The following is a 16,593-nucleotide window of genomic DNA, read 5'->3' on the forward strand; positions in this document are numbered from 1 at the left end:
TCTAACTGCTTTATATGCAAAAGGTACCACACAACCCATGGAACAATATACCATCGTACACGCTGCGATCACTCTGATGTTATGTACTGGCATTAGTACGATCAAAACCTGGTGGGACATCCGGCAGCAGGGGTTGGTCCAAGAAGAACTTCAAATCCACTAAATATGCTACGTTTGGATGTAACTCCAGCAGCAGTCACGCCGTTGCGTCTGGACGGAACGCTAGGCATTCCGTTCTTCTAATACACAACTACACGACCAACTTCGTAAAGATATGCTGTCCGCATTAATATTTCAGTTTAGCTACTTTCTGCCTATAACCTTTTTCTACATGTACGCCCGTTTCCCACGACCACGAATGTGGTCAAGCTTGCACCATTTAATGTCATATGCCATTTTCGGCAGAGCGGAGGAGAGTGGCTTTCATCTGCGTGTGATGCAGAGGTACCTTCGCGGTTATTGAAATCCCTATAAAGCACGCATCATCTGCATATAATATATTTCGTCCTGCCTTATCGAAGCCAATGTCAAGAACATCTGTTAAACTAAAATAGCTCCCGATACAGACCCCGATGGGGCACCTGGCAATATCCACATTAAGTCTGATTCTATACCGTTTATTACTATTTTTAGGTGTTGGCTTTATCAAATAATATTTAAGCTATCCCAAAACAAAAACCAGTTGCGGCACTTTGGAGCTGCATGCTCTGAAGCCACGGTGACATTTCGGGACGAAATTATTCCGTTACAAAAAATTTCTTTACAGAGTCTATAGACTGTCCATAGACTTATGTCTATAAAGTCGATAGACTCTCTAGACAAACCCTAGAGAACGGTCTATTGGCGATACAAATACTATAGGCAGACTATTGACAGTCTATAGATTTATGGCCATAGACGTTTCATAGATTGCAGCCGCCGCGGTGGCTCAGTGGTTATGGCACTCGGCTGCTGCCCCCAAATACGCGGGTTTGATCCCGGCCGCGGCGGTGGAATTTCGATGGAGGCGAAATTCTAGAGGCCCGTGTGCTGTGCGATGTCAGTGCGCGTTAAAGAACCCCAGGTGGTCGAAATTTCTGTAGTCCTTCACTACGGCGTCCTTAATAGCCTGAGTCACTGTGGGACGTTAAACCCCAGAAAGCCCAACTTTCTGTAGATTTTTGTCTATAGACAGTCTATAGACGACGAGTAGACAGACAAATATCTATAGGAACAGAACACAGGCTATAAGAAGTCTACAGACTGTCTATAGGCCATTTTTGTAAGGTTTTCCTGCTAAATGGTGGTAAATGCTGGAAGATATTATGAACTCTGACAGCTTTAAAAAACGATAATCCATTCAAAACTTGGATATGCAGACGCTGGATCCGCGCCACACAAAAAAACAAAAAAACATTGCTTCGTTGGAAATGGCCCAAAGTAATGCCGCGCGTTTTAATTTCTCTAAATTTAATCGTGGCGCAAGCATAACCAGCATGAAATCTTAGCTCCGTTTACAAGCTTTAGCATGCCGCAGAAAAATAATTCGTCTCAATCGTTTTTATAAATTCTACCATCATTCAATTCTACGAACGCACTCATTGCCACTCCCAACTACGTTTCAAGCCGCACTGATGATCGCCACAAGGTTGGGATTTACATTGAATCTGAATGAATGAATGAATGAATGAATGAAAGCATGCGCTCTGGCCGTTAAATCATACCTCCACCTTCAGCCATGCTTCGATACCCTAATGAATTCTAAAGCCTTGAAAGTTCATTGTGTCGTCTTTCTGTCGGCCCTTCTGTTTTCTTGCTTTGTGCTGAAGTCAGTCATGCAATAAATATCTAAATTAGAGTGTAATTGGATAGGAGAAAATTAAGACCATGTTCTTTTCGACCAAAACAACGTTATCCGCATTCCAGTCTGATTTCTGGAACAGTTCGAACAACACAACAGGAATTTTCGGAACAGTATACATGAACGGGATTTGAACACAACACACGAAATGCCATATTCGGGCCGCAGATAGAGTTTCATATTTATCCCAGAGAATAGTGTCAGTAACCATCCAACAAAGCTATACCTGGCAGAGTCGGAAAATCGTGGCAAACTACTCCGAAGACAGGATTATTGTTGGAGGCGCAGAAATTGGTCTGAAAGATGTTGATAGAACACCTCGCCTATTCGATGTCATCAGTGATAGACTGCTGCAGTAAACGGTAGCCGTTCAAATGTTCGGGCCATATAACGACTCTTACAATGCGTACCAGGTGCCGCTAGCCGTTTCGTAGCCGTTTTCATGAGCGATCGCCGAAACGTTTTCTCCCCTTGAAAGTGCCCGCGCCGCACTTCGGTTAAAAACGACCTTTTCACAGCCGTCGCGTTAATTATGAAGAAAAATTCGAAGTAGAGAAAGTACTTTCTAATTAACTGCCAACGCATCCAAAACGCGGTGCTATTGTCATCGACCCGTTCGGTGCATTCCGCGCGTATTGTTTTGCAGTCGAGTGTTCCTTCTCCTGCGCCCTTTCCCGTGTCTGATAAGAACAACGGAATATTTGATAACTGTCGCTGAAGGGCAGACGGCACACTCAGTCTGCTGCGAGAGATACGCTCGAACGTGGAGCACCTGTCGGCGTGCTCCAGACATGGCGCACGCGAGCGCGCAGACAGTGTTCGGTTTCGGCACCGGTCTGGACTGGCGGCCGACGTGTTTCGTGAACCCGTTCCCGCCGAGCAGAGTGTGCAGTGTCTGCTGTCTCGTTCCCTCCTCGGCGGCCATGTTGGCCTGTCGCCACCTCCTCTGCCAGTCCTGCTACGACGGCGTCGGTGCCAAGCGCCGCCACTGCCCACTGGACAAAGAGCCTTTCCAGGAGGATGACGTGGCGTGGACAACCATCGGCAGGGAGAGTGTCCTCAACCGAAAGGTACGCTGCTGGAACGCTGAGCACGGCTGTGACGCCGAGGGTGTGGCGTCCGCCATGTTGGAGCACTTTACCAACGCCTGCCAATTCCACGCCGTGAGATGTCCCAGGTGCAGCGAGGAGGTCTTGCATCGGGACATTGCGGAACATCTGGAGTGCGACTGTGATCCGTCCCGCCCACAGGAGCAACCGCTGGGCGACAACTTTGTCAACGCCTTTATGGAAGTAAAAGGAACGCTGGCAAAAATATTGGAAGAAAATGCTGCCCTGCGCACGAAGATGGATTCGTTCGAGGACCGTCTGCGCACTGAGACCAGTGGCGCCTTTGCAGCGCAGCCCACCAGTATTGCCGACGCTGTGACAGCCGCCCTGGAACGCAAGTTTTCGGAGCTGACGACCGGAGCGGAGGCAGCGTTGGCTGAAGACCAACGCGAAGTCACAGCAGAGGTCAGGCACGCACTGGCTGACATCCAGCGGAGCACGAAAAAGAAGAACAGCGAGGAGTGTGAGCGGAACGTTCCGAGTTTGGAGGACAGGGTCGTAAAAATCTTTTGTGGAGAACGCACGCTGGCAGAAGCCGGATCTTCACTTTCGGAGATAACAGGAACTAAAAAACAGGCGGCGTCAGTAGAGGACGAGGCGAAAGCTCTGCAACTGCTGGCCGTAGCGTCTCTCAGCATCAGAAGCGACATCCTGAGCAAGTCCGTCCCGTACGATTGGACCATAGATGACTGGAATGGGTTCTGCACAAAATCGTCGGATCGTTTGGAATATTTTACTGGCAACGATGGCCAGCCTAGCTACCACTATGGATACCTGGTCGTCCCGAGGCTATGCTTTGACGATGGGCTCCGTGTTTGGCTTCGTGAATATATAATCGAAGGCTTGTTCGACAAGTTTCTTAAGTGGCCCATTGAGAAGAAGGTTAAGGTACTTTTCATAAACCCTTGCGATTCCTCAAGACAACTAGCACTAAGAAGCGAACTTTGTGCACTAGGAGAGCATGCTTTTACCATGTTTTGTAAAGAAGTTTTGTTTGCAGGGTTCTCTGTTGCTGATATAAGGGTAGACGCATTGCACCGACGTGGCTTGATCGAAAGAAACAAACTCCACCTCCGGCTCGAATTTGAATCATAATCCGCTTTTCCTTTTATTTTTGCGTGAACTTAGAGTGTACCGTGTTTTCTGGTGCACCACAGCGTCACATTTAGCTAAGAGCATTTATTCTTGACAGATTCCAGTTTCGTTCATTTGCTGTGCTACGCAAGCATGGTCATCCAGGTTTTGCAATTTGTGTAATATATTCAGCACTTGCTTTGATGTGCTTCCAGGTTCTTTGTTATTCCGTCCGTTCTTAATAATGAAGAATTAAACAGTGTTTTGGTAGCAGCTTATTTGCTTTGGTTTGTCTTTCACAATTGTGCGAAAAAGCCAACGCAACTTAATTAAGTCGGGCCTGTACTGTTCGGTTGGAATCGTGATATTGTTTGTGCGAAGGATATGCCTGAAAGTTTCTTGCCCGTTCCTCGCGGTATTGCTAGCCGACAAGATTCCAGCAATGATGGGAGTCTCCGTAAAAGGCGCGTGTTGAAGGTGCTGCTAATGCGAGTTATTGCGAGCATCCTACACGGCATTTGTCGTTGAAGGTGCGTATACTGGGTGAAAAAAGAACGATACATGCCCTGATTCATCTAGTCCACTTCCATGTAACTATTACCTGTAGCTGGAAAATGTGCCATGACAATCATGAATGTTGTCACTTTAAGGGGCCTTTGAGTAGTAACTACATAATAATAATAATTAATAATAACTGCATGCGCTCCCAACGTTAGAATCGTTTCGCATAGTTCGGCTGCTTTGCTCTCTAGCGTACAAGCTATGAGGGAAAGCCTCTATACTTGCATGCAGGGGTTATTGCTTGGCACGACTTTAGAAGTGGGTGCATAATCAATCTGGTTGTTTTCGTGAGTCAAGCTGCTTTTGTAAGGTGCGGGTGCAGGCTAGTTGGTTAACGTAAAGCACGGAAAACGCAGGAGCGTAATAAATATGACAGTCGAGCGCTACATCCAACTACATCTATCCACAACGTCAAACTGGCTTTACTGCGAACAATGTTCTATCGCAGTGATTTAGATCGGTTATCTATTGTTGACCAGCTTGACCAATTATTTTATGAAATAGAACCATGCGGAAATCTCGGATTGTGCAGCGTGGTGGCTAATCAGAAAAAGGCGCAATTTCACAGACGAGAGTGTGAACCGGGGCGACGGACGCATTGGAGACTTCCAACTGTTTACTGGAAGCATCGAGACACGCGTACAGATAACCACAAAGCTGCAAGGTCCCACTGATTACCGCAGTAGGGGGACCGAGAGCCAATTTTAGGTGCGATTAAAACATTTCCATCATCGTCATGTCCCAGCACCGACTAGCAGATCTTTTTCTCTTTTTTTTCTCTCGTCCTCTTTGGATGCGAAAAGATCCGAGGATGTGCGCATCCACGGCCATTCCTGAAGTTGTGCCATATCCATAGAAGGTGTCCCACGACCTCAACTCCAGGAATTGACTAACAGACGCAATGTACCATTGATATTATCAGCATCAAACAAGCTGTACGTTGCTTTGCCATCGTATATATGCGAAAATGCGGGTGGTTGCAGGGCAAGGCGCGACATCGCTAATGTGCGTCACTATAGAGCAGTGGTTCTTGCTATCGCCTTCACTTATGCCATATTTTCTACACCGAACAAACGGGGCGGTGCTTAAACGACCACCGAAAGGTGCAGACCGGGAAGTAGATGAAAATGGGGGAGGGGGGGAGCGTTAATGGGTGCGGTAAAGAACTCCACTTTAGCTTACTACCCGATCACGTGGTCTACTAGTGTCACCAGATCACATGACACACCAATACCCCGAGACACAAGCAAACAGTCGTTCGCGTATACTGGCACCTTACCGACATACACTCTGCTACTCGCTTAATCACTACTCTCTTAATCACTGCCTCTCTAATCACACACACACACACACACTAATTAGCGTTAGTCGCAAGCAACTAGATTACGTAAAAAAGACCACGGGACATACATGTAAAGCCCTGCTTTTAAAGCTGTATTGAAGTGCTTGGGTGGTATAGGGATAGCATTTCTGACCGGCTACCGAAGGTTCAGTGGTAAGATTCTCGACTGAGTACCCTGTTTTCTTTTCAGCGAACTTTATTTTAATTGCATATTTAAATATCACAACATATGAGTAAAGTTTTGACATTTAAAACGTAATTTGTGGAATATTTTAGTCACTTTTCAATTCCACCTCTCCACATGTGACGTCGCGCCTTTTCGACCAATCCAGAGTCGACGAGATGACGCCGCCTTTTCCGCTGAACGGGGACATTTAACGCTGCAGCGTTAAAAATGAACAAAATTAATGCGTGCATTTGACCGCGCATATTATCACGCGTCGACGCAAGCCATGACTTTACGGGGCGAAAATGCTGGGCAGAAGCAAGAAGGAAAAGTCGAGGCTGTTGTTAGAAGCCATTTACGTCAAGATACAAAAAACACCTATGCATCAGCGATGCGTCAGTAAACATCTCCGTGGTTGGGTTTAATTCTTGCAAGCACCCTGTAAGGTGACGCTGGGAAAAGTTAGTGGCGGCAACTGAATAGAAACGAATAGAACTATAGAGAACTGGAGAGAAACGAATAAAAAAAAAGTTGACAATCTGTGTATGCGGCTTTCTTGGACGCACCGTTCTGGCTGGCTCGGCGCTGTAGCCGGTCGAATGCACAAACGATACATTGGGTCAGACGAAAAGCTACGAAAAAAAAGCGCTCTGGCCGGTTTAATTAGGGGAAAGATAAGTGATGAGAGACTGCTGCAAATAAAAAAATTGGTTGAAAACTCAACAAAGGTGGTGCTTACTGTCCAGCCCAACCACCGCCACTAGAACGGGTTCGCTTTTGAGCGGGTTTTTCTCTATTGAAGGGCAGCCTATCTGTAATTAAGATTCAGGTCTAATGGTGATATTTTAATGTATTTAGGATGGTGACAATGGACATAGGCTTAGCGTACCAAGGCTATTGCCAGTGGTCTTTGTCTGGAAGCCACCAGTTGTGGTGGCCTGGTGATGGGGATGGCGTTGGTCCAAATGGATGCCGGAGGGTAGCTTTTTGTAGAGCTGGTGGTTAAAGACCGAGCGAACGCATCTTCATTGACGATAAAGATTTTTGGTTACTCTGAGTGGGACGCCTAGTCCAGCAGTCCCGCGGTGGCTGCTGTGACGTGGGGTGTTTGGACTAGTCCCTATTTTGGGCCAGGGTCCTCGCCGAGCAGAAAGGCCTGACACTGCTCCTCTAAGGGCTTTAGAATGCTCACAAAATGTGAAATTATGTGAATTTTGCCTCACAGCGTTGAAATTCTGGGCTCTAATTAAGGCACAGGGTTCTACTGGTGTGGCCCGGCTGTTGTGGAAAAGTGAGTTCGTAATCTGCGGAGAATACATTCCTCCTCCTGGGCGAGCGATTCATGAGGTTCTGGGTGTACCTGTCTTGACTTCCTGTGGGAATGAAGGTATTCAGCGTGAGAGGTTGTCGGCAGCGTTGTATAAGTCTCTTCCTCCTTTTGTAGGGGTGTTACTCGGTGCAAGAGAGCACGGGCATGCCCAGGGGCGGCACTGTTCTCTCGTGTGTTGGTCCCATGCGACTTGGGAACACGAGTACTGAGGCTTGTCATCAAGATTTTTTTTAATATTTAAAAATCTTTATATAAATTGTAAATGATCGGTCCACTTTTGAGGTCGTGTACACGGCATGAACACTCGGTGGCCTGTACTGTACATAATGCAAACGTATTATACCCAACCTCAAGCGCTTTTTTCACGGAGCCTGAAAACGGAGCGGTCGATTGCAAATATGACTGGGACCTACGTTATTGTACATTGAATATATTTTTGCTACGCTGCGGCGGCCGACAACCGTTTCCCGTTTGATGGTGTTCTTTAGAGCGCGTTGATTTTATTGTTAACATGACATATTAAGAGTGTCTTACGAATCGCGCTACATTATTTCGGGTGACTTCCAACATGTTAGCGAGGGTTACTGAGTCAGAGTACTACGCCGCAGCTGCATACTCTCAGACTAAAACGCACTTCTAAAACGCGTAGTACCTCTCTGTCCATTCCGTGTCCATATTTCTCGGGGTAAAATTTTGAAAATTGGAAAGTTGTTAGACACTCTTATGGAAATATCGAAGGCAATTGTCCATTCTTCTGATATGTAGCAAAATATTTCCTTTACAGTGTTTCCATCGATCGCATCGAACAGGTAAGCCTGCCGTAGAAAACCATTGGGGAATACTTTTTACGATAGCAAAAACGTGAATAGAAAAAAAAAGTACACGACTGCCGTCGGGTGATCTGCACATATACTGATCGCTGTAGTGAAATCTTGCAGTATATGAAAACATTTCTTTCATAAACGGTTTCCCGCTCAAATATGTTTTTGTTCGGAATTTCTGGGTACGATCATGGTTCATCTCTCTTCTCACCACATACTCACCCATGACGACCCTCTTTCTTCTCCTCTTTCCCTTCCCCGGTGCAGATTAGCAGGCTTAATATTCATCCTTCCTACAGAACTCTCTAGGCGTTTAATCAGTAGACACTTATCTCTCTCTTGGTTTTCTGAAGTTTATATAAATCAATAATTATACTGGGCCAGCTTTCTGTTGTTATGTTGTCTGCATTACTATTTCAGTTTAGTTATGTTCCGCCTGTTATATTTGTCTACGTACTCTCGCTTCCCACAAGCCCGCATACAAAAAACTCGCACTACTTGTTGTCACATGCTAATTTTAACAGAGCGCAAAAGTGCGGCTTAGCTCTGACTGCTATGCAGTGGCGTCTTCGTGATTATTAAAATCCTTATAATGCATTGCGATCGCCAGCACATAATCCATTCTGTCCTGTCATATCCAAGCATATCTTTAAAAATTTGTTAAAACGGAAATGAGTCTCGATGCGAACCCCGATGGGGCACCTGAGAGTGCCGACATTATTTCTGATTCTAATTCATTTATTACAATTTTTTTTGCTTTATTTTGCCAAATGAACTTGAAGCTATACCAGTATACTATTCGGCAAGCGAAGCTATGAGAGTTTTAAAAGAAAAAAATGAACCCAGAACTACGCCAGAACCATTCAGAAAGTCTACCAACATGCAGTCGCCTTGTATGCCAGAATAAAATTAAGAGAAATGTGATAGGAAAACTGAAATCAGTTGCGCCAGGCTGGAGTGGGCTGCCCTGAAGCCATGGTGACAATTCGGGGAAGAAAGAATTTTCCGCTTTCTGGCGATAAATGCTTAAAGATATTACGTACTCTGACAATAGAGCGAGGAATTAGTTCTGGCTATCAAATAATGTCTTCACCTTCATCCAAGCTTCCATGTCCTATAGAGTTCTAAACTCTTGAAAGTCCATTGTGTCGTGTTTGGGTTGGCCCTCCTCTCTTCCTGCGCTGTGCTGAACTCAGTCATCCACCAAGTAGCGAAATGGGAGTGTAATTTGAAAGGAGACATTGAACCATCCATTTTGTTTTGGACTGGAACAATGTTATCTGTTTTAAACCATGACTGTAGCTCTTCTGATGTCTCTGACAGAATAAGACAGCCCAAAATTTCACAACAGTCGGTGTGCAGGTTTTGAACACTAGACGCGGAATGTCATCCAGGCCGTGGACAGAGTTTCACTTTTATCTCAAACAATAGTTTCTGTACGCCATTATATAATAAAGCTATACCTGACATAGTCATAAAATCATAGCTAACCACTCCTACAGCAGGATTAGTGTCGGGGTGCAGGAATTGATCTGAAAGACGTTGTTAGAACACCTCGCCTATTCCATGCCATCAGGAATAACGAGCTTTAGTAAAAGTAATTAGCTAAAGGCAGTCCGCGTTCAGATCTTCGCGCCAACTCGCGATTTTCGCTGTCCATGCCGGGTGTACCTAGCCAGCCGCTTCGTAGCCGTTTTCATGAGGGTCGCCGGAGCTTTTTCTGCCTTTCAAGGTGCCTGTGCCGCGCATCGCTTAAAAACGACCTTTTTACAGCCGTCGCGTTAATTACGAAGAAAAATTCTAAGTACAGAATGTACTTTGTAATTACCGCCAATGCATCCCACACGCGCTGCTGTTGTCATCGATCCGTTCGCTCCATACCGCGCAGATTGTTTTGCAATCGAGCGTTCCTTCTACGCCCTTTCCCATATCTGATAAGAACAACGGGATATTTGATAACTGTCGCCAACGTGCAGACGGCACACTCAGTCTGCTGCGAGAAAGACGCTCGAACGTGCAGCAGCTGTCGGCGTGCTCCAGCCATGGCGCCCGCGAGCGCGCAGACAGTGTTCGGTTTCGGAACCGGTCTGGACTGGCGGCCGACGTGTTTCGTGAACCCGTTCCCGCCGAGCAGAGTGTGCAGTGTGTGCGGTCTCGTTCCCTCCTCGGCGGCCATGTTGGCCTGTCGCCACCTCCTCTGCCAGTCCTGCTACGACGGCGTCTGTGCCAAGCGCCGCCATTGCCCACTGGACAATGAGCCTTTCCAGGAGGATGACGTGGCGTGGACAACCATCGACAGGGAGAGTGTCCTCAACCGAAAGGTACGCTGCTGGAACGCTGAGCACGGCTGCGACGCCGAGGGTGTGGCGTCCGCCATGTTGGAGCACTTTACCAACGTCTGCCAATTCCACGCTTTGAGATGTCACAGGTGCAGCGAGGAGGTCTTGCATCGGGACATTGCGGAACATCTGGAGTGCGACTGTGTGCCGTCCCGCCCACAGGAACAACCGCTGGACGACAACTTTGCCAACGCCTTTATGGAAGTAAAAGAAGCGCTGGGGAAAATATTGGAAGGCAATGCCGCCGTGCGTAGGAAGCTGGATTCATTCGAAGACCGCTTTCGTCTTGAGGCCGGTAGCACATTTGCAACGCAGTCCACCATTACAGCCGATGCAGCGACAGTCGCACTGGAAAATATTATTCCAGTGCTTAGGGCCCAGGCCGAGGCCACTTTACCTGAATACCGTGCAGTGCAAGAAGCGTTGAACAAACTCTCGGAAGAAAATGCCGTCCTGCATACCATGCTAGACTTGCTGGAGGAACATCTCGACATGGAAAATGCGATGGCGACGTTGTCCACAATGGTGTCTGATGCCCTCAGTACCGCAGTGCTGAAAACTGCTGCTGTGTGCCGGGCGGAAACCGAGGCAGCATTAGATAAGCGCTGGGGTCAAGTCACTACGGAGATCAGACAGGCGATGGCGGGAAACGCGCGGGCCGTGAAGGAGGTGATCAGCCGGGAGTGTCAGCGGAACGTCCTGGGTCTGAATGCGAGCATCGTAGACGCCTTGCGTGGCGACCGCATGCTCGCTGATGCCGGAGCTTCATCTTCGGAGACAGCCAAGAAGCTAACGGAGATAGTAGACGACGAAGTGAAAGCTATGGAACTTTTGGTTGTAGCGTCTCTCAGTAGCACTAACGACTTCCTGACCAAATCCGTACCGTACGAATGGACCATAGAAGACTGGACTGAATTTTGCACGAAAGCTCCACTTTCTGCCCAGTATTTTACAGGTAACGATGGCCGACCTAGCTACCACTATGGGTACCTTATTGTACCCAGGTTATGCCTTAGTGACTCGAAGGTTTGGCTTCGTGTATATATGATCGAAGGCTTGTTCGACAGGTTCCTTAAGTGGCCCATGGAGAAAAAGATTAAGCTGCTTTTCATCAACCCTTGCGACAGCACAAGGAAACTGGCTATAGAAAGTGCAATTTCGCAGGAACTAACTAGACCTCTTGCCGAATATCGTAAGAAAGTTGTGTTTTTAGGACGGTCAGATAAGATACCTGTTCAGAAATTGGGCGAGCATGGCTTGATCGGTAGCAACAAACTCCGCCTGCGGCTCGAATTTATACCGTAGGTCTCTCTTCATTTTGTGTGTGTGTGAACTAATACATTGACGTGCTGTTTCGTACGCTACTGTTTCACGTTAATAAATGGGTTCGATATTACTGGATCGCAAGTGTCTTGATTTTCTGTGAAACGTAAGCATGAGGGTCCAGATATTGCCTTCTCAAAAAAAATGTTCCCAATTAGTGCTACCATTTTAAAGCGTGCTTTACGATGCTTTCAGCCTTTTCAGCCGCTCTTGCGAGTGATTTTTTGTCGTCAGACATCTGTGATCTGTTGATACTGCCCAATTTCAAATTGTTCGGAGTGACCCTTTAATCTCTGCTTCCTTCCTACTTCTGCATGCGCTTCTTATCCTTGAGCCAGCGCTCATTCTTATTACATGTTTGTGTTCGTGTTTCGATGATGATGATGGTGAATTTTGATGGCGCAGGGCATCTGTGGCCAAAGAGCGCCATGTCACGAGGTTTATTTTTCTTATAGTGAAGGGGGGGGGGGGGGGGTCAACGAACCATTTCCCAAGCATTTCACAGTAAAGAAGCGGAGCACCAGGGAGGAAAAAGCTTGTACCCATTGCATCACCGGTGGGCACCCAGCGGCACTGGGGATCGAACCCCGCATCTCCCGAAAGCGAGGCGGATGCTCAAATGACTAGTCCACCGCTATGGTTCTTCGTGTTTCGTTATTAGTGTTATGCGTTTTTTTTCTTCCGGAAATGCGTAATCAGTTAAGTTGACGCTCGCCTTAATTGTCTCTTGTGTTTCGTCATCGTCTTCTTCCAACAGCCCACATTTCTGCAGGTGTGTTTCATTTCATTCCAGTCCACAGGCTCAAGAGCTGCGTGTTTTATGTTATCTCATTTTGCAAAGCTTTTTAGTAGTTCGTAGTTCTATGTGTTCCTAAAAGAAAATATATGGCACTCTGACGTCCCATAAAGTAGATCACCTACGATACTCCCGCAGTTTCTATCCACAGCCGCTTGTTTCTGTTCCAGTACCTGAAATGTCCAATACCGAACGAGCTTAAGTCTTCGCGCCAGCGTGCGATTTTCGAAGCGCGTACTAAATGGAACCAGCTGTTCCGCGGCCGTTTTCACGACGGCTCGGCGAAACATTTCCAGCGTTTCGCAGCTCCTGAGTCATGCACCGGATAAAAACACCCTTCTGATAGTCGGCGCATTCCTTGCTACGCAAAATGGGGAGGATTGACTTTTATGAATTTTTACTTATTGCACACGATTGGCGATTTCCAATACCCGGCACCCTGTGGCGCTCAGAGCTACTTAATCAAGTATTTCCTCCTCCCACGCCCCTAAACCTGATATTATAAGGCCTGGTCGGGTAAGGACGACGAAAAATTTGATACCGGTCGCAAGCGAGGACGACAGCCTCCGTCGACTGTGAACGAGACTGCGGCTTGTTGAATGCGTTTGAAGAGCCGTGCAGGCGTGGAATGCTCATGGAGTTGAAGAGACGGCGTGATGTTCGGAAAGGTGGAAGCAGAAGAGAGTCCCGAAGCGGAGGAAAACAGAAGTATAGCTTATGAAATAATGACAAACGGGCGACTTTTCGTCTGTGCGTCAGAGGCTCAATGTCAAGCGATAATTTTATATTGGTAACACTGGAGTAGGTGTCGTAGTCGGATGAAATATATCAGCCCGCTTCTTTCGATGCAGCTAATGTTTTTAAGGAAGGGCGATGGTGAATGTTGCGCAGAAAGTTTAGCTTGTCGCAACTGGCACAGCAGGTAGATATGCTCGCTAGAGAAACTGATGCTGGCTCCGAAAAGTCGTGTGCGCGGCTTGCAGCGCGAAACGCAGCAGCTGGCACATAGATATAATTCTCTACCACTGATACTCCACCCCTAATAATGTGCTACCACTATTCACTCTAGGAAAAAAAAAACTCCGCAAGCTTTTTTACTTTTTCCTCGTCCTCGCACACGAAGCAAGGCGTCGTGACATGCCTCACATACTAAAAATAAAGCCGCAGTTCTTCAAGCGTCTCTGCCACGCGTTGTCTTTATCTACGTATGTCTTTATCGCTGCTAAGGAGTGACGGGCGCTAGCAGTGGCCGGGGTTGTGGATGCATGTTGGAAGAGCCCAGCAGACGGCAGTCGTGCTGTTCTCGTTCCGTCTGCCACCCTGTGCACTGATAAGGCACTCACATACCGCCCTGTAGAAGTCGCGCAGTATTCGTAAAAAAAAAAAAAATGTCTGGCTGCGCAACTTTTTGTACAAGTGTGTCTGTGCTTTTCTACATGAATGCGGGACATTCATCAGCGTGATCAGATGGAACGTGCGTGTGAACAGCTCTGCCTAACCACCGCGTACTTGGATATATGTTTGATTTGGAATGTCTGTGCCATGGTATTTACTGTACACAGATTTTTGACCTGTTCGTTACCTATTTCTTTCTGTTCAAATTGGTAACTGCTTCGCCAATTCTTTTTTGCACCTCTTGTTTCGAGATTACCTTATGTGCTATTCGGGTGTAATTATTGTCTGGTGTACTAATAAATTCTCTCTGTGACCACCGCGTACTGAGATGTATGTTGGATTTGGAAAGAGGCCGTGCCATGGTGTTTACTGTACATAGATTTCTAGGCCTGTTCGATACCTGTTTCTTTCTGTCCGAATTGGTGACTGCTTTGAACATTTTTTTTTGCTCCTGTGGTTTCGAGATCACCTTATGTACTATTCGTGTCTAAATATTGTCTGGTGTACAAATAAATTCTCTTTGTCAGTGTGAACAGCACTGTCACATCCTCTTCACCAAACCGCGGCCGTGCTCTGCCTTCCACTCTTTTCCCGGATGTGATATGTCAGCGGCGGCGTGCACGTCCGAGGTGCCCTTGACAGGATATAAGATAACGTTCGCTCGCTCGATAAGCAGCCTCCGTCGTTTGGGAGCGAAGCAGTCGAGGTTACGCTGCTCGTCGGGTAGTAACCTTCAGCCATGGCTCCCTCCGGGACACAGACAGTGTTCGGCTTCGGCCCCGGCCTCGACTGGCGCCCAACCGTCTTCGTGAACCCGTTCCCGTCGACCAGTGTGTGCAGCGCCTGCGGCTTCGTGCCTTGCACGGTGGCCACGCTGCCTTGCCGCCACTTCCTGTGCCAGCCGTGCTACGACCGAAGCGCAGGGAAGCACGGCCACTGCCCTCTGGACATGGAGCCGGTGAAGGACGAAAACGTGGTGTGGTCGTCAACGTCCAAAGACAGCGTCCTGGGCCGCAAGGTACGCTGCTGGAACGCGGGCAACGGCTGTGAAGTCGAGGACGCCGCCTCCACCATGTTGGAGCACTTCGGCAACGCCTGCGAGTTCCACGCCGCGAGCTGCCCGAGGTGCGGCGACAAGATGCCTCACCGCGACGTCCCGAATCACCTGGAGTCCGGATGCACTCCATCCAGCAGCCGTGAGCAACCGCTGGGCGACAACCTCGTGAACGCCGTTCTGGAGGTCAAGGGAGCGCTGGGGAAACTAGCGAAGGAAAACGCCCGCCTGCACACGAAACTGGATTCTTTCCAAGAGCACTTCGTTGTAGGCAGTTCAGCTGTGGCGCTGCCCACGACTTCCGCTGACACGGGGACGGCCATCGTGGATATTAGTTCGGCTAGCCGGGCGGCAACTGAGGCCGCGATAGCTAAGGAAGCCTCCTCACAAGTGAAACAAGCTGTGGCTTGCACCGAAGAGGCCATAAAAAAGGCTGTCAGCGAGGAATGTGATCGGCAAATACAGGCTTTTAGGGAGAAGATCCCCGGAGCTGCAGCCGGTGGCCAAAAAGTGGTGGATGCTGCGTTTGCGTTTGTAGAGGAGCTAGCTAAGAAGCAGGCTTTGAAAGAGAAAGGCGAAACGAGGCCAATGGAGCTGCTGGCTGCTGTTTTTCTCTGCATGACGAGCGACGTGCTCGCATTGTCGCTGCCGTACTCGTGGACAATAACTAACTGGGATGAATTATGTGCGAAAAAAGATGCACCCCGCGAATATTTCGCTTCTATCCAGGGCGAAGCTAGCTATCACTTGGGATACCTGATAGTACCAGAGCTGTGCTATTCCAAACCCGCCGACATGATTTGGTTTCGAGTGCACGTGTTACGTGGCTTGTTCGACAAGCTCTTGAAGTGGCCAATGCGCAAAAAGTTGCAGGTCTGTTTCGGTCATCCCACTTATATGGATTTTCAGTATACTTACACAAGTGGCTTTGAATGGATGACTCAAGCTGACACCCTTTCCAGTGTCACAAAGCAAGTTGTGGCCACAGGCTACTCACAGACATTCTTTGTGAGGGAGTTGACTGAGAGATATATCTTCTACGAAAACAAAAACAGGTCTGTTACAATGAAAATTCGCTTCGTGAGCTGACTAATATTGCGCCTGGGCATTTTTAATGCGGTGTGTTTCATTTTTTTTCCTTTTGTGAATAAATTTCAGAAGCGGTATCATATGTCATGCTTTATGTGGTTTGATTTTTGCGCTATATAAAGCGAAAAAAACAACAAAAATATCATTCTTTTTATAAGCTCTCTACACTTGCGTATTCGCACTGTGCAAAGGCAGTCGCAAAGCCAGCGTTCCCCGCTGAACTGAGGCCGTGACTGAGACCACGGAAATGGCAAACTTTAAAGTCGATTTCGCTTTAAAATGAATTGCCACCGAACCGGTTTCCAAACTTGGCGAAGATGATCAGGACGGACAGGAAAACGTATAGTAAAATTT

General features: G+C 47.6%; 2 protein-coding genes across 2 annotated transcripts; both read left to right on the forward strand.

The window, feature by feature from the left end:
* The first annotated feature begins 2,429 nt into the window (after positions 1-2,429).
* On the forward strand, positions 2,430-16,328 carry LOC144101072 (uncharacterized). Its single transcript, XM_077634079.1, has one exon. The coding sequence runs from the start codon at positions 2,632-2,634 to the stop codon at positions 4,042-4,044; it is 1,413 nt and encodes a 470-aa protein (XP_077490205.1). The 5' UTR covers positions 2,430-2,631; the 3' UTR covers positions 4,045-16,328.
* On the forward strand, positions 9,902-16,328 carry LOC144101071 (uncharacterized). The gene has a single exon (XM_077634078.1). It carries the CDS (start codon positions 9,902-9,904, stop codon positions 11,885-11,887), a length of 1,986 nt encoding a protein of 661 aa, XP_077490204.1. The 3' UTR covers positions 11,888-16,328.
* Positions 16,329-16,593: the final 265 nt, after the last annotated feature.

Source organism: Amblyomma americanum, chromosome 8 (genome assembly GCF_052857255.1).
Source record: "Amblyomma americanum isolate KBUSLIRL-KWMA chromosome 8, ASM5285725v1, whole genome shotgun sequence".
NCBI classification, from domain to species: Eukaryota; Metazoa; Arthropoda; class Arachnida; order Ixodida; family Ixodidae; genus Amblyomma; species Amblyomma americanum.